Below are 19,160 nucleotides of genomic sequence, written 5' to 3' on the forward strand. Positions count from 1 at the left end.
GTATACAATTCCAAACCAAACATATTCCCAATATGTAATTTTTATATCTCTCTATATACAAATATAAAATCATCCTTCTTTAGCCTTTATTCTGCAGCTGCATGTTGAAAATCTATTGAACACCCAGAAGAACAGATTTTCTTTAATTATATCCCTGTGTGGAATAATTTAATTTAATGTAAATTATTTCACCAAGTTCCTGAAAATGCCATCTTATGCAACACAATTCTTCTTCAATAACCATAACCCTGCATTTTAAATCAAGATATCTAAAATATAGACCAATGCATATTAAAAATGGAAAAAAATACATATTTTCCCTTTTTATTTGGATTAGATTAGATTAGGCATACAAGATATCTGTCTATTCACTAACATATTATTCTCTCTTTTTCACACACAAGCATCTCATAATCTTACTCATTCTTACATATTCACACTTATCTACTGTACATATAGTTCATATAACTCAATCTGTAGTTCGCTCAAATCTATATCAGCTAAACCTCAATGAAAATAGATTATTTTTTTGTCTTACCTTTCTCATATTCATATGCTTTTGCTCCAAAGTCTAGCCACAAAGACAACATTCTTGGCATTGACTGGTATATGAATTGATTTCCAAAATACAAAGATCTGAAATTAAAATACCACCTTGCAAAATATGTATTTTATCTATGTCTTTTTTCTTCTGCAGTTTGTTTTCATGTTAACTCACATTAGTGGCTTTAAATTACATTTTATTTGACATGTTTCAAGAACAGGAAAAAGTGCAAAGATATAAAATTGTTATTTTATTGGTATAGTTTGTAAGAATTGGCAGCTTTTGTATCTGATTTTTAAAAATCCTATAAGATTATAAATATATTTATATAAAATTTTTATGTAGAAAATGATTTACAATGTACTCTTTTTGGAAAGGATATCTAGTTTATTATACTTTTTTTTAGCTTTTTGTCCCGCTCGTTATTTTAAATACAAATATTGAAACTTCCAAATTGCTTGTTAAAGGAGAATACCTATTGTTAGTATTGGTTTTGGCCACCCATGTTGGCATTTAAGATGAACACCAGTTCCCACACTGTTAAACTGCCATTAATCTAGTCATCCATAAAACGTTAATAAACATCAGTATATAAAATTACCTGAAATAATGGGAAAAGAGGGGAAAAACAAATATAAATAAACAAAGATTATTGTATGCATTTATTGAACTAACCTTCCAAAATGAATAACAATGTATTTGATTAGGTCTCCTTGCTTTTCCATCTTGTTCTCTGTTACTGTAGGCATCACTTTATCATAGTATTTAGCAAGATAAAAATGTCCATTCTCCCATTCTGGCAAGCAAGTGGTGACATCCTGAGGGGGAGGGGGGACATAGGTAATACGTTTATTTATTGTAGTAATTAAATTTTAGTTCCAGAGTCAGTCATTACTTCAAACATTTAAAAACTCCCGCTAGGTTTATGCCACTCCAAAGTAATATAAATCTAAAAATAGAAAAATTAAAAACACAATATACAGATCAATGTTGTTTCTAAGGCACGCGCCTGCGCACCCAAAAAGTACCCCCCCACAGCCTTTACCAAGGCTGCGCAATGTTGGAGTTGGGGGCAGGGAGCGTGCAGAGGCCGACGAAGGTTTCTTTTTATTTTGAATGTCGGGTGCGTGTGGGCAGCGTGCGCTCCCCATCCCCCTGCCAGCCCACCAGGGTGGTGGGGAGGCCACAACTGAGAGGCTCGGCACCGGCCCATCCACGGCGGGCGGGGCGGCTCCCTTTCCTTCTCCTACCTCCGGTGGCCGTCGCCAGCAGTACACATAGGCGGTGGGAGAAGGGAGCTGTGGCCGCTCCCAATCCCCCAGGCGCCTCCAGCCCCTCGCGCCCCTGGCCTCTCGCCGTTGTCCCTCGCCCGCCCGATCCGCCCCTGTCTTTAAAAAAAAATATTTTTATTGATTTTATATTAAAAAAAACCCACACACAACATATAACAAGTGCACAGTGATTGTGCCCACCACCAGACAAACATTTGTACCCCACCACCAATCGGGGGTGTTTCTTGTATAGACTATTTTAACCCAAGAGCAAAATATTTATTTACATATTATAAAATGATTCCAACTTGTTTCTCTTCAGATCGTATAAATCTTTCGCCTTTTACCCCTCTTTCCGTCTTTCTCCTCTGTGGCTGCAGCGGCGGTGGCCGAGCGCCTGCCCCGCCCCTCTCGCAGCCCTTTTGCTAGCGGCTGGATAAGGAGGAGGAGAAGCCACAGCCACTAGCGAAGCCGGAAAGAGGGGTGGATCGGGCAGGCGGAGGGCAGCGGCGAGATGCCAGGGGTGGCGGGGACAGCAGCGGCAAAAGGTCAGGGGCATGAGGGGGCTGGAGGCGCCTGGGGGGACGGGGGCGGCCGCAGCTCCCTTTCCTTCTCCCACCGCCTATATCTACTGCCGGCGATGGCCAGCCCCGCCCGCCACGGATGGGCCGGTGCTGCCCCCCGCAGCCCTTTCGCTGGGAGCGCTTTCATCCCAGGCTGTCAGCGAAGGGGCTGCAGGAGAGGATAGAAAGGGACTGCCGCTCAGACACTATACTTTTCCGCCCACACCAAAAAAAATTAGAGGAAACATTGATACAGATTGCACCCAAAGAAAGATGATGTGAACAAAAGTGAACCAGCTTAAAGTTTTAAAATTACATTATTTAAATGTTCCACTTTTACCATTTACCTTATATTTTTTCATTACTGCATTACTCTCAAAGTTGGCTGTTTCTTCCATAAATCTTCCCACCAATAACAGGGCTTGCCCATGAATGCGCTTACTTTTAGCATCACATAATTCTTGACTATCTGGAAAACATAGCTCAACTCCCTTTTGAAGAATGATAAGACCTTGATGAGCCTCACCCTGAAAAAAGAACAAAAATGTTAGTAGTCATATTACTAATGTTATCACAGAGGTTTTAATATATATATATATTACATAGCTTTTATATTAATCACAGATAAAATAAATCTTTTCCGCATGCAACCAAAAGCAGGTCAAATTAATTTATCCTTGTAATGGGGGTTGGAAGTTACTACTTTATATATTTCTTTACCTTTAACCAAGAAAAATATATTTTTTCTTTCATCTCTTTTTTCTTTTTCCCTACACTTTTATGCCATTTTCTTTCTATTTTTGATTACATTGTTTTATACAGTGATACCTTGTCTTACAAACTTAATTGGTTCCGGGACGAGGTTCTTAAAGTGAAAATTTTGTAAGACGAAACAATGTTTCACATAGGAATCAATGGAAAAGTGATTAATGCGTGCAAGCCCAAAATTCACCCCTTTTGCCAGCTGAAGCACCCGTTTTTGCGCTGCTGGGATTCCCATGAGGCTCCCATCCATGGGAAACCCCACCTCCGGACTTCTGTGTTTTTGCAATGCTGCAGGGGAATCCCAGTAGGGGAATCCCAGCATCGCAAAAACGAGCACTTTGCTGGCAACAGAAGTCCGGAGGTGGGGTTTCCCAGTGAAGGGAGCATCGTGAAATCACAGCATCACAAAAACACCGAAGTCCTCGAAACCCCACCTCCAGACCTCTGTGTTTTTGTGATGCTGCGATTTCACTGAGGTTCCTCTCACTGGGAAACCCCACCTACAGACTTCTATTGCCAGCGAAACACTCGTTTTTGCGATGCTGGGATTCCCCTACTGGGATTCCTCTGCAGCATCACAAAAACACGGAAGTCCGGAGGTGGGGTTTCCCATGGAGGAGAGCCTCAGGGGAATCCCAGCAATGCAAAAACAGGCGCTTCGCTGGCAACAGAAACCCGAAGGCGGGGCATCCCAGCGGCGGCGGTGGGTTTGTAAGGTGAAAATAGTTTGTAAGAAGAGGCAAAAAAAATTTAAACCCCGGGTTTGTATCTTGAAAAGTTTGTATGACGAGGCGTTTGTAAGACGAGGTATCACTGTATTGTTTATTTTGCCCTGATGGTACAGTGGTTAAATTGCAGTATTGCAGGTTAATTCTGCCCACAGGTAGGATTTCAATTGTGACTGTCTCAAGGTTGACTCAGCCTTCCAGCTTTCCAAAGTTGTTAAAGTAAGATCCCAAATTGTTTGGGGCAACTGACTGGTTAGAGGGGGATGTGAAGCAGTGTATAAGTCTAAGTGCTATTATTATTACAATCAACATTCTTATATGTAAAAGGACCATTACCACTTTGTAAAAAGTCTATAATACATCCCATTTAAGTACTATTTTAAATACTTTAAACCGTAATATTAAACACTACAAAATATTTTTCTGACCACATTTCACTTAGATCAGTATGAATAAGCTTAAATATTGCCCAATAATATGTGATAAAAAATAAAATATAGAGGGAGTCACATTATATCATATTTACCTTAGACCAGAGCCACTTTGCTCTTTCCACATAAAGTTCAGACAACTTGGATTCCCCAGCATTGAGGAGAGCATTATAGGCTGTTTGGTGATGACCAGCTTTACGTGCTACTCTGGCACTTTGGAGCCAACATTCTCCCATTTGTTCATTGGAATCCTCTCTATAGGAATATAGTCAAAGATATAGTGAGACACTTACAACATTCAATGTGTGCCACTATACATAGTTACAACTATACAGACTTCAGATCTCTTGCATCTATTAAGTTTAAGGACTATTTGAAACTAATGATTTAAATTAACAACAGTACAAAAATTTGACCTTACAAACCGTTGAACCTACAAAGGTTTCCTATTTGAGCTATTTATACAGAATTTTACTTAGCTTGCAATATTATTTATGTTAGTATGACTTTTTGTATAACAGTACCATCACGATGAAACACCCCCCCCCCCCACAACCTACTAAATTAGAATGTGGATAATATTTTTATTTTATGTTTCACATATTCTACATGTGTAACATATTTTGGTTGATAATGAAAAGTAAGGGAGACTAGTATAGATCTATTCTGTTCCATCCGTCCATCCTTAGCTCTGGGCGGGGGGGACGGGGGACCAGACATTGACACTCTCAGAATGGGTCCGCAATCTGGGAGTCCTCCTAGATCCTCAGCTGAGATTAGAACAGCATGTCTCAGCAGTGGCTAGGGGGAACTTTGCACAGGTTCGCCTAATGTACTATTGTGGCCCTATTTGGATCAGAAGTCTCTACTCACAGTCAATCATGCCCTTATCACCTTCTGGCTTGACTACTGTACTCTACATGGGGCTACTCTTGAAAAGCATTCGGAGACTACAATTAGTCCAGAATGCAGCCATGCAAACTGTTGTGGGTGTGCTTAGGTATACCCACATCATACCAATTCTTTGCGAGCTGCATTGGCTTCCATTTGGTCTCCGGATACAATTCAAGGTATTGGTTATCACCTATAAAGCCCTACATGGTTTAGGGCCCGACTATCTATGGAACTGTCTTCTGCCCCATACCCCCCAGTGACCGATTAGGGTCCACAGGGTTGGCCTTCTCCAGATCCCACCGACCAAACATGCCAACTGGCGGGACTGCGGTGGAGGGTCCTCTCTGTGGTGACTCCAGCTCTCTGCAACCAGCTGCCCCTGGAAACTCATACTGCCCCCAACCTCCTGGCCTTCCAAAAGGCCTTGAAAACCTGGCTTTCCTGGCAGGCTTGGGGCCATTGAGCTATGCCATTCAGCTCAGGCCAGAAGGAGCGAATGTGTTTATTGAATGAATGTTGAAAAAATTTATATTGTTAATACTGTTTTATGTATTTATACTGCTTGTTTTATACATAGCTTGATTGCTGTCCAGGAGTTGGGCGGCTTATAAATGTAATAAATTAAATTATCAGCAAAAATATATTTTTTTATTTCAACAAGCATTAAGGTGAACTCACTATGCTTCATAGTCCAAGCAAGTGTAAATGGCTTTGCACTTTATGTGGTATTTTTCTTTCTTATCATTTTAATTTGACTTTCTTTCAAGCTTTCATTGGTAAGTGACTGGGTTGTGTATTAATAGCTGGCTAGGAATATTCTTCTCTTTAATTCTCATGATTTATAAAACAGCATGGCTGCATTCACTGCCATCAGATGAGTGAAATTCTAATAGAATAGAATTCTATTGGAATAGAAAAAGTTCCCAGTTGTTGGAAAGGAACAACAAATAGTCTTCTGTAAACTGTTCATTTGTTTCAATAGGTATGATTAGCAATAATGGCAAGGGCCCTTGTTCCCCACTAGTAAGGTGTTGTTGTTAAAATAAAGTATGATGAGCCGGGGTGGCGCAGCAGGTAGAATGCTGTACTCCAGGCCACTGAAGCTGACTGTAGATCTGTAGGTCAGCGGTTCAAATCTCATCACCGGCTCAAGGTTGACTCAGCCTTCCATCCTTCCGAGGTGGGTAAAATGAGGACCCGGATTGTGGGGGCAATATGCTGGCTCTGTTAAGAAGCACTATTGCTAACATGTAGTAAGCCGCCCTGAGTCTAAGGAGAAGGGCAGCATAAAAATCAAATCAAATCAAATCAAATCAAATCAATAAATAAAAATTAAATAAATCCATAAATTACAAAAACTGGGCAAATTCAACAATATTTAAAAACTGGATAGTGCCAAGGGCTCACACATATTTATTTATTATTTATTTGTTTGTTTGTTTATTGACTTAAAGCAATGTACATATCTTATTTGCTCACAATAAATAGCTCAGCAACTTAGTATCAAACTAACTTCTAAAGGGACAAATCTGTCCACTGAATATTATGTAAATACACCTATAAATTTAATGTCTTAAAAATTATGACCTAAACATAGCTTGGAAAGCCAATCTGATAGCTCATTTATCTAGACCTCCAGTCAGCTATAGGTTGCTTGCTATTATTATCTGAACTATCATTCCATAAAACTGTTGCAAAATCAGGATCATGTAACTCTTTTGAGCTTTTAGAAAGTCCAATTTTGCCTTTATGTTGTGAAAGTAATTGGAACGGATGCTTCTTTTTATTAACGGATTTGTAATTCACATAATAAAGATAGAAAGACAGGATAAGAGAAAAAAGGTTCCATGACAGAATTCACCTTTTCACGAGGCAAAGCAGAGCCCGTCTAAACGCCAGGATTGGCTCTTTAGTTCTGTATGAATTTTGTGTCATTTCTACACGAGCATGCCAGTTCAAAGAATCTTTGCCATAGTAATCATCAGGTTTTTGAAGCAGGGATCCAACAATGTGCTCCAGCTCACAAAGCATATGTAACCTATGATTTAACAATTAATCTATTAAAAGAATATTTGGAAAGCTACAGACTTGAGAGTTTGCATGATAATTTTGCCATTTCAGTATACAGTGATCCCTCGATTAGCACGGTCTCGATTAGCGCGAAACGCTGCAACGCGGTTTTTCAAAAAATATTAATTAAAAAATAAGTCCGCGCTAGTTCTCTCTCTCTTTCTCTCCCTGTTGCCGGCGTGGTATATGAGAGAGAAAGAGAGAGGCAGAGGTCGGGCGCATTACCGGGAGGTGGAGGCGGCGTGGGGACGCTGGGTGCCGGGGACACCGAGGAGGGGGTGGACGTGGCCTCTCAGCTGCAGAGCCGAACAAGGGCGGAGGCAACGGCGGAGTCCGGCGCTGGGGCCATGCGGGGCCGCTCATCCAGGGGGGCGTGGACTGGCAAGTCGCCCTCCTTTCTCTTTCTTTCTCTCTCTTATACCACACCGGTAACAGGGAGAGAAAGAGAGAGAGCAGAGGGCACCTTGCCGGTCCACGCCCCCCTAGATGAGCGGCTCCGCATGGCCCCAGCGCCGCCCAGGCAAAGGGGAAACCCCAAGATCGCTTGCCGCTTGCCGTATTGCAGCGAAGGAGGTGAAGCAAGGCTCCAAGCTGCAATACGGCAAGCGGCAAGCGATCTTGGGGTTTCCCCTTTGCCTGGGTGGCGGGAAGACCAAGGGAAGGTTCCTTCAGCCGCCCAACACCTGATCCGCTCCGCAGCGCGGCAGCAGCGAGGAGCCGAAGATGGGGTTTCCCCTTTGCCTTTACCCCATCTTCGGCTCCTCGCTGCTTCCGCGCTGCGGAGCAGATCAGCTGTTGGGCGGCTGAAGGAACCTTCCCTTGGTCTTCCCCGCCGCCCACACGCAAACTCCACCATCTGCGCATGTGCGGCCATGAAAAAAATGGCGCGCATGCGTAGATGGTGTTTTTTACTTCCGCACCACTATAACGCGGAAATCGATTAGCGCGGGAGGTCTTGGAACGTAACCCCCGCGCTAATCGAGAGATCACTGTATACAAGGATAGTTCATCTTTTAAAAATTATTTTAATGGAAAAATGACATTACAATAACACAACTTTAAAAATCTGATTTACTGTATTTTTCAGAAAATAAGACATACTTTTTCCTCCCTAAAAGAGGCTAAAAATTTGGATGTGACTTATACTTCGAATGTAGCTTTTTCAAAGCCTTTTCCCCCAGTCCTAACTAGGTGCTAACAATCTTCCAGCTTCCTATTCCCTCTCAAGGTTTTTTCCAGCCCTAATCTTTGCAGGCTTGTTTTCATTCCTACTGCCTCGGAAAAAATTGTGTTTTTCAGCCCTAACACGGTGCTAACGATCTTCCTGGCTTGCTGTATTTTTTTTTATTCCTACTCCCTCCGAAGCAGTTTTTCCGGTCCTAAGTCTTTGCAGGCTTATTTTTATTCCTATGCCCTCTGAAAAAGACTTTTTTAGGCCTAATGCTGTACTAACGATCTCCCTGGCTTGCAGCATTTATTTTTATTCCTATTCCCTTAGAATCAGTTTTTCCTGCCTTAAGTATTTGCAGGCTTGCTTTCATTCCTACTCCCTCTGAAAAAGGCTTTTCCAGCCCTAACCAGAGGATAAAATAATGTGCTAAAGCCGAACAGACTAAGGACGCTAGCCAGATGAATACCTGACAGATAGACACCCCCACCCCCCCTATTTTCCTTCCCAAAAACGAATGTGTGTCTTATACTCCGGTGCATCATATAGTCTGAAAAATATAGTAATTCTGATTAGAAAGAGCTCATTCTAGCTGGCTAGGTGGGGAAATTCTGGGAGTTGAAGTCCACATGCCTAAAAGTTGCCAAGGATGAACAACACTGGTCTAGAGAGGCTGAAATTCCCTTCTGAATCTAGTGCTATCAAGTATAAAAAAAACACAATTTAAATCTCTTAATACGTTTATACAGATTTGCCCAAGACAAGAGAATCACAAAATTTCAAATTCACTATTTTTATATTTGTTTTACTGTAAATATGACCTGATGCTTTTCTCTGTCCCAGAACTATTTTAAAAAGCTCATTGGCAAACTTAACAAAAAGGAGGGTATGCTACCCTCCTCCTTAGACTCAGGGCGGCTTACAACATGTTAGCAAAAGCACTTTTTAACAGAGCCAGCATATTGCCCCCACAATCTGGGTCCTCATATTGCATTTTTTCTTAACCCATCTTGCTTTTGACATAGAAACATAGAAGTCTGACGGCAGAAAAAGACCTCATGGTCCATCTAGTCTGCCCTTATACTATTTTCTGTATTTTATCTTTGGAGGGATAAACATATATCCATCCTAAGATAAAATACAGAAAATAGTATAAGGGCAGACTAGATGGACCATGAGGTCTTTTTCTGCCGTCAGACTTCTATGTTTCTATGTTTCTATGTCAAAAGCAAGATGGGTTAAGAAAAAATGCAATATGAGGACCCAGATTGTGGGGGCAATATGCTGGCTCTGTTAAAAAGTGCTTTTGCTAACATGTTGTAAGCCGCCCTGAGTCTAAGGAGGAGGGTAGCATAAAAAATTGAATGAATGAATGAATGAATAAATAAATAGTATATTAAAACAGAAACATATTATTAAATTTTGGGGAAAATATGCGGAAAAAAAATCTGTTATTCTGTTTAACTACTAAATAGTTATTAAACGTACTAAAAATACCTGATAATATATTCATATCCTCGCTGGTAGGAGCCCCTTTCAAAACTTGCTGCTGAAAGAGGAACTATCTGTTCTGTTCGAACAATTCTCAAAGTTTCATAGAAAGTGGCAGCTTCTTTTTTTTTGGCTGACAGTAGCAACTGTCCAAGCCTAATACTCCATGTATTCGACTTCCCATCTAATTAAAAACCAAAATTTCATGTTAATATAAGCCAACATTTCTGATACACACACACACACACACTTACTTTACAAGAATTTTATAACAGAATCAGTTTTAAACATTCCAGTTCTTATCTAAAATGTCACAAATTATATTAATGTTGGTATTTTAGCAGCCACAGCTATGCCAAAACACTTTTTGAGACCTCCTATAAAAACATATTGCTGCCAATTAGTTTCCGGTTTCCGGTCACAATTCAAAGTGTTGGTAATAACCTATAAAGCCCTACATGGCATCGGACCAGAATACCTTCGGAACCATCTTCTGCCGCACGAATCCCAGCGACCGATAAGGTCCCACAGAGTTGGCCTTCCCCGGGTCCCATCGTCTAAACAATGTCGTCTGGCAGGCCCCAGGGGAAGAGCCTTCTCTATGGCGGCCCTGACCCTCCGGAATCAACTCCCCCCGGAGATCAGAACTGCCCCCACCCTCCTTGCCTTTTGTAAGCTATTGAAGACCCACCTATGTCATCAGGCATGGGGAAATCATGCCCTCTGAATCTGATCTGAAGAATCTGATGAATTTGGAAAAGTGGATTTGGAATTGGGGAAAACAGTCACTCTATGAATGAAATGAGCGATCTTTAAATATTATAAATAAATTAAATCGAGAGACAATATTACTGAATGTTGCCTTCATGCTGCTTATGGCTGGTATCTTCTATAACCCCCCCCCCCCCAAAAAAAAATAATCAGAGCAATTAAGATAAAATTTGTATTTAACAAATACCACCTGAAGCTAAATAATTTTCCAGGGAATCCCACTGTGTCAATTTCCAGGCAGCTTCTACTCTGTAGCTGTTTAATTCAGGTGTCCATTCAGGTCTAGTAAAATGAGAAAGGACGGTTAGATCAAGATACATAACAGAAATAGCATGAGAGCCAGCTTAATGTAGTAGTCCAAAAATCTGTAGATTGTTATTTCTACTCCTACTTTAGGCACAGTACTAGTCTGGTGACCTTATGCCAGTAATTTAGCCTTTATCATACTTATTATATAGCCATTCAAAACTGTGCATCTATATTCAAACTGGAGAGCCAATTTGACACAGTGGTCAGACTAGAAACTGGATATTATGAATTCTAGTTGAACCTTAGGCAAAAAGCCTGCTGAGTGATCCTGGATTAGTAACTGTCTCTCAGCCTTTTCCAAAGACACAAACCATTTCCAAAATACCTTGCCAAAAACTGCACTGACTCAAAGGAGAATGCACACAAACACAGAAATAGTACTCACCATTCTATAAGTTTAGCGCATACATTTTATTTGTAATTTGATCCCTTTAAAAAAAAAAAGGCTGATGTTGGCCACTGCTATTGTAGGAGGGCTGCTGGCAAGTTGCGTTAACTAAGAAGCCAAACAGTTTACATCCCTGATGTGGAGAAGTACTGTTCTTCTCTTTTCCCCTAACTAAGATGCAAAAGCTTTATATCTTAATGGACAAGATACATGCCCAGTCTCATATTTCCCCAGAAAATCATAGTGAGAAAAATAATGTGGTTGATCAATTCTCCTTGTCGGCAAAACTAGGTGTTGCACACTGTTTCCTGCCCTCTATGATTCTACTCCAGTTCTACCTACATGAACAGTTGAAGCCATAAATAAGGGGGCAGCTAATGAGGTTTCTTTTCAAGCAGAATTTGTAGTAATAATTAACTCAATTAATTATAAATTATTAGTTTTACTGTACTTACAATACTAATCCTACATGGCATTGGGCCAGAATACATCCGGAACCGCCTTCTACCGCACGAATCCCAGCGGCCGATAAGGTCCCACAGAGTTGGCCTTCTCCGGGTCCCGTCGACCAAACAATGTCGTTTGGCGGGCCCCAGGGGAAGAGCCTTCTCTGTGGCGGCCCCGGCCCTCTGGAACTAACTCCCCCCAGATATTAGAATGGCCCCCACCCTCCTTGTCTTTCGCAAACTACTTAAGACCCACCTTTGTTGCCAGGCATGGGGGAGTTAAGTTATTCTTTCCCCCTAGGCTATTACAAGTTATGCATGGTATGTTTGTGTGTATGTTTGGTTTTTTATAATAAGGGTTTTTTAGTTGTTTTTATTAATTGGATTGTTCATGTTGTTTTACCACTGTTGTTAGCCGCTTCGAGTCTGCGGAGAGGGGCGGCATACAAATCCAATAAATAATAATAATAATAATAATAATCCAAGCAAGTAATGGAAAGAAATTGGAGACAAGAGTTTCAGTTTCTGGGTAAACCTGGCACCTAATCCAGGATTCCTGAAAATGCTTATTCTATCTGCACTAGATTTATACATATTTCTTATGTACAATAAGGCACAAGTGAGTCACCTTACCTTTTAGCAAGTACTCCATTCACTTGAGTGATTACTGTAGAGAACTGGCCAAGACCTAACATGGATTTAACCACACCCTGATAATGAATTATCTAGAAGGAAGCAGAATAAATGTTGTAACTTTTCAGTCCATTATGCTCTGTAAGGAAGCATACAAATTCAGCAACTCACCACATCTTACTTACAACCACACATTATACATTAAGTTAATCCTGAAACGTAACTTTTCTTTTTGTTAATAAAAAAAGCAGCTGTGATCTTGCAGGGACTTTTATTATTGAATGAAAATTTGATCATGTCTCATTCTGATTCTCATCCTAGTATGGTCTGTTTTACAAAGAATAAGGTGACTCATACATCAAATAGGTTTACAAGCAAGAAAATGACACAAGGAGGAAAAAAGAATATGTCGTATCTTTAATGATATGTATTTAGGGTTTTTTCCCCATGTGTCATCAATGTACTATGTATTTCCAAATTCACACAAAAGCATAGAATAAGAAAAGGAAAGGGCAGCAAGGATAGCAACAAATGAGCTGATAGATGTAGCTACTTATTATTGAAAAACAATTACACTTAGGAATAAGAATCTTTAAAAATACAAACATGCTTTCACTGTTTACCGTAAGGCAAACTAGGTCCACAGTCATTTTTCTGACTCTGGGTATATATCTCTTTCCTTCCAAAACTTTATTCTGTTTTTTATGCTTCCAACACCTGTAGCCTAAGGCAACTGCCTAATTTTGCCCCAGTGACTGCTCCTTCCTACGTCTGATTTTCAAATATTACCTTAGTGATATCTGTCCATATTTCATTCTATCTTACAAGGGAATTAAACCTTTGAAAATTCATTTCTAGTTGGTCTGTTCCTGCTCATATGAACGAAACATTTGATTCCAGACACTGATTTATCATTTCCCCCCATAATCATTTTATTTCGGATGTAAAATAAACCTTACAGAATGGGAAAAAATGTTCACAATTAATTATAAATTGACACCAGCAATATCCTACAAAGAAAACCTTTACAAAATGATTTACAGATGGCATCTTCCACCAGCCAGACTGTCAAAAATGTACCCAAATATATCACCCCTATGTTGGAAGTGCAAAAAGAAACAAGGAACCTATTATCACTTGTGGTGGACTTTTACATATGCCAAAAAATTCTGGACAGAAATTAAAAGAATAATAGACCAAGTCATATCGATAAAGATTACAATCAAACCCGAACTGTTTCTTCTAGGTGTCCTCTGACAAAAAACTACCAAAGAAGACAGATACCTTATCATACAAATATTGACTGCCGCCAGACTAACAATATGCCCAACAATGGAAAGAAAACAACATCCCAACAATTTTAACTATTATTAGTAAAATCATGGAATGTGCTGAACTATCCAAAATGACAATGGAAATACAAAATAAGAATGAATCTGAGTTCTACAAGGCCTGGGAGAAGTGGTACAGATGGCTATCCAACACTAATGACAATAAAACAGAAACCAACTGAAAACTCCTTAGACCAAATACAAACTAGATGTTCTGTGTGAGTTCAATCCCTCTGATACCTATCTATAATCTACTAACAATGTAATATGCAACCATCCTCAATATACACACCCACACTACTATAATTTAAAAATATGTCGTTAAACTGCATACGCCTGCTATATCGCAGGTATCATCCCTTTCCCTTTCCTCACTGAAATCCTATCTTATCTAACCATACTAACATATTGCTAAGTAAATCTATAGATACGAAACTATAAAACGTTAAATATTAAATATAACATGAAAATGTAGTTAAATGTTTAAAACTGACACACAAAAAGTTATACATCTTATGCTGAAATATGTTTATTGTTCTGTATCGCCCTTACTTTTTGTATCCCTATTTCCCCCTCCTTTTCCTTTTTTTATTTTCTTCTCTTAAAAAATCAATAAACTATCTTTTTTAATCATTTTATGTCCTTGAATACTTCCCGTTACAATTTAAGAACACAGCCGATCCATTTATAATCTGCTTCAATTTTAGTCAAGCAAAAGTGTCTGCTCACTGGATTGTGTTCTACACCTTTTGCAGAAGAGCCAGACCTTGATTTTTCTAGTTCAGAAACTATTCCTTGTTACTATGATTTTCTTGCGGTAAACATTTATGTGAGTTATTTTAAAGTAAGTCCCAAATAGAAATAGGTTTCTGGTTACCTGTTCTGGTTCTAGCTGAATTGCTCTATCATAGCAAGCAGTGGCATCTCTCAGCAATCCAATGCTTTCGTGTTCAAGAATTTGTTCTTTGAGAGATGGCTCAGCCTTCCGTAACGCACTCACTCCTTCTACGGCATCTGGTTCATGCATTGCTGCATAGAGTTTCTTTGATAAAAAGAGAAAAAACATTTCCCATCAGACAGCATTCTGCCAAAATGTCACATATGAGACTTACTTAATCTTAAGGACATCTTTGTGTTCTATCATTATATTCAAGATTCCTTCTGCAATTTTAATGCACTGCTCACTTTAAGAGACAGTTCATATTTATTTTGTTTTTGGTCTGAATAAATTACCTATCAGTACTGAAAATGTAACTTTCCTTTCTCCAATTATATCTGACCTAAGAAATCTGAGCTCCTTTTTTTTATTTCAAAACACCTTACATAAAATTATATATACATGACATCTAATTTTAAGTTTTTATTTTATTAAATAAGGGCATTATTAATGGGGGAAGGGAATAAATAGCAACTTTTGTATCCAATTAAAGCCCTAGTATAATAAAATGGGAGAAATGCTGCAATATAACACAGAAATTGAATTTTATTCTATTTTAAAACAAATCTTAAACCTGAAGAAATCCAAGATGCTTTTGAATGTCTTGTTTCTTTTCTATGATGAAAGATTCAAAGTGCATAACCGCTCTGGTGTAAGCTTTGGAGTAAAAAGAAGCCACCGCCAATGTGTCCTGGGGTATGAGGTCAAGAAAGCGAGTTACATTTTGATATTCTTCATATTCCTCATTTGATGCTATAAATAAAGAGTTTTAAAAGGGCACATCAAACTTCATCTTTCAAAATGCCAATCGTAAGTGCTGTAAGAATGAAGCATGTAAAACATCACCGATAAACATAAAATAGATCCCCGTTACCGTTGGCATCACAAACAAAATACAGGACTTTTTCAACTGGAACAGCTCTCCACTAGGATCTTCCCTCCACCGCAGTATTTATGAGTCTCAAAAAATGTTTTTTTTTTCTCAAGGAATTTGCTGGGATTTTAATTTATCTTCTAATCTATTCTTAAATTTTCGGCTCCCTATATGCGGATTGCACCAAATGTTTAAAAGGTGCTTTATAAAGACATTACAAAACTGAGATGTTGAGATGTTATAGTTAATGTGTTGTTTCAAAGATATGGCTAGCACATGGGTGTCCAACCTTTTGGCTTGCCTGGGCCACACTGAGAGAAAAGGAATTGTCTTGGGTTGCATATGAAATATACAATACTACACACACACACACACACACACAATATTGTATATTTTATATGCGACCCAAGACAGTATAATATATGTATGTACGTACGTGTGTATGTATGTATATATTCAAATTCGTAAAGAACTGATAAAGAAATAGAGACCAGGATATATCTATTTTGAGCTTTTTAGCTCTCGTCAGCTAGCCATACCCTCACAGAATTCAAACCTGGGTTGAAGGTTCTAATCACTAGGCCACAGATTCTACTCATTTTTATCAGTTGAATGAAATATTCTCATTGAATACTTTGTTCTGTACAAAGTTGATTTGTGGATGTTTATAATATTTTTTATATTTATTGAAAATTTTCTCATTTTGTTAAATCAGTTAGACAATAAATCTTTTCTTCTGCTTTCATCAGATGGTGAGATAAAATTCTTTATCAAAGATATGGCTACATGAGTTTGGAATAACTGAGAATGTTGGGAATTTTTTACATTTAGTTTTTACAAATAGTTTTCTTCCTTATTAAAGCTTCAATACATCCTGTACTTTTTTTTTGCTTCTGGCCAAATAATGTAGTTCTTTCAAAGGCAATTAAAAGTGAAGAAAGGGAGAATACCAACCTGATAATTCTGTACGGTCTTTATTTGACTTGCCAGCAGCTTTTTCAATGCTCAATTTTTGAAATTTATACCTAGCCCACTGTGTTAGATGATCAAGCATAGAAAACACTGTCTGGGTGCTTAAATGGCTTAGATCAGATGCAATGTCTTCACATCGTCTTGTGCAGTTGTCATCATTTTTCAAAACAGCCATGATTTCTGCATAAACCTAGACAGCATGATATTTTAAAATTTCTTTTAGTAGATATTTCAGTCCTGTCCACACTAATTGTGATATAATCCTATCAATAAGTATATACTTTAAAAAACCAGTAACAAACAAAACAGAATTTGTTTGTAATACCTTTCTGCTGTTGCAAGACACTTTATTAATGCAATTAGTATCACATTAAATAACACTCTTTTGGATTATTGTTGTGTATGAATTTGCAAATATGTCTGCTTCAGAAACAAAAAGGAGATTCTGAAGTATTGTTCAGAATACAGTGGTACCTTGTGATACGAACCCCCCGTGATACGAACATTTCGAGATATGAACCTGGGGTTCGGAAATTTTTTGCCTCTTCATACGAACTTTTTTCGACTTACGAACCCACTCCAGATCGCAAAATGGCGCTCCACTGGGCACCACCGCCCGGCTGTCACCTTTTGAAACAGCCGGGGGGCTTCTCAGCGTTCTCCCGAACCCGAACTTTTGCCGAACTTTTCGGGTTCGGGTGGCCGCCAAGAAGCGCCGCCGCCCGCCTGTCACCTTCTGAAACAGAAGTTTGGCAAAAGTTCGGGTTTGGGTTCCGGAGGCCCACCAGGAACGACTTCTTCGTGATGTCAAAGCTCTGCCCATGGAATTCCCTATTGGGATTCCCCACCTCCATTTCAGCCTCCAGATCGGCCGAAAACGCTGCCACCGATCGCAAAAACGGCACTCCGCCGGGCGCTGCCGCCCTGCTGTCACCTTCTGAAACAGCTGGGCGCCTCTCAGCAGCCTCCGGAACCCGAACCCAAACTTTTGCTGAACTTCTGGATTCGGCGTTTGGGAGAACGCCGAGAAGCACACACACACCCCGGCTGTTTCAGAAGGTGACAGGCGGGCGGCGGCACTTCTCGGCAGCCTCTCGAACCCGAACCTGAAAAGTTTGGCAAAAGTTCGGGTTCGGGAGAATGCCGAGAAGCCCCCCCCCGGTTGTTTTAAAAGGTGACATCCGGGCAGCGGCGCCCAGCGGAGCGCCATTTTGCGTTTTCCCCCCCTTTGCACGCATTAATTGCTTTTATATTGTTTCCTATGGGAAACATTGTTTCGTGTTACGAACTTTTCGCCTTACGAACCTCCTTCCGGAACCAATTAGGTTCGTAAGACAAGGTATTACTGTACTTCATACTAATTCAAGTATAATGGTATGCTGACAATAGTTACCAGGGCTAAGTTATCCTACTTTCAGTCTAGTAGTCAAGTACAGGTAGTCCTTAACATAGGACTACAATTGATCCCAAAATTTCTATTGCTAAGTAAAGGCTATTGTTAAACAAATCACTGTAGTTATTAAATGAATCATTCAATCATTAAGCAAATATAGCTTCCCCCATTCACTTTGCTTGTTGGAAGACGTCTGGGAATGTTACAAATGGTGATCACATGACAGTGGTACTGTCATAAATACATGCCAGTTGCTAAGTGCCCACATTTTAATTATGTGATCATGACGATGCTGCAAGTCTTAAAGTATAAATAGTTGGTCATAAGTCATTTTTTCATTACTATTGCATCTTCAGATGGCCACTAAATGAGCGGTTATAAGTTAAGGGCTGCATGTAATATTCTTTAACTTTCTCTTTGCAATCATAGCTCAAATATTATCTGAAAATAGAATTAAGGTAAACAATTTAGAGATATATTGAGTTGATGTAATAGCCTATGACTGCAATTACAGTCATAGGCTATTACATCAACCCAATATATCTCTAAATTGCAATTTTTTTTTAATAGGGGATGCAAGTCAAAGGATTCTCACCTCTTGTTGATCTTCCTGACTGCACCCCAAAAGGACATACACAAGAATGTGAGGCAAGAGATAGACGGTCACTTTAAAGTCATTCTTCATAATAATATTGCAGCAATTAAAAACCTTACTGGCAAGTTCATGTCGCACCTGGAACAAAGGTAAGTTTGAATGGAAAATTTTGAGAGAAAAATATATTAAGACTGGCGTAGATGATGAAAGTTGATAGACAATATTTTTTTTTATATAGAGCATCTAATTTAATTATTGGTTGTTGTTCCTACCTTTGTTATTAGATAGCCAGCCCAGCTTGCTGACCATTCTGCAAAGTTTTTGCCTAATTTACTTAAGTAAATTGGCTTCTTCATTTTAGACCAATTTATAGCCTTTTGATAACTCTTGTATCTGTAAATAGAATTTCCAAAATTCGTTCAATCACATTATTTTATGACAAACGACAATCAATTAACATTCTAGTATTACTACTTGACTTTAAACTAATCTTGTTAAAAAACTTTTCTAACACTTCACTGAAATCTGCATTCCTCCAACCCAGGGGTCAGCGACTCGTGGCTCTGGAGTTTCATGTAGCTCTTTC

General features: G+C 39.4%; 1 protein-coding gene across 2 annotated transcripts in view; it reads right to left on the reverse strand.

The window, feature by feature from the left end:
- The window catches only part of ATR (ATR serine/threonine kinase), a 75,239-nt gene that overhangs the window by 15,625 nt on the left and 40,454 nt on the right, over positions 1-19,160 (reverse strand). For both annotated transcript variants that reach the window (XM_070753355.1, XM_070753356.1), the window contains exons 25-37: positions 18,847-18,967; positions 18,575-18,712; positions 16,569-16,776; positions 15,315-15,493; positions 14,681-14,845; positions 12,473-12,564; positions 10,887-10,978; positions 9,932-10,109; positions 7,058-7,234; positions 4,398-4,557; positions 2,726-2,905; positions 1,220-1,362; positions 539-636 (exon numbers count right to left, since the gene is read on the reverse strand). In XM_070753355.1, coding sequence (XP_070609456.1) covers positions 539-636; positions 1,220-1,362; positions 2,726-2,905; positions 4,398-4,557; positions 7,058-7,234; positions 9,932-10,109; positions 10,887-10,978; positions 12,473-12,564; positions 14,681-14,845; positions 15,315-15,493; positions 16,569-16,776; positions 18,575-18,712; positions 18,847-18,967 — 1,931 coding nt within the window. The remainder of the gene's footprint in view (positions 1-538; positions 637-1,219; positions 1,363-2,725; positions 2,906-4,397; positions 4,558-7,057; positions 7,235-9,931; positions 10,110-10,886; positions 10,979-12,472; positions 12,565-14,680; positions 14,846-15,314; positions 15,494-16,568; positions 16,777-18,574; positions 18,713-18,846; positions 18,968-19,160) is intronic.

This window comes from Erythrolamprus reginae, chromosome 5 (assembly GCF_031021105.1).
Source record: "Erythrolamprus reginae isolate rEryReg1 chromosome 5, rEryReg1.hap1, whole genome shotgun sequence".
Classification (NCBI taxonomy): domain Eukaryota; kingdom Metazoa; phylum Chordata; class Lepidosauria; order Squamata; family Dipsadidae; genus Erythrolamprus; species Erythrolamprus reginae.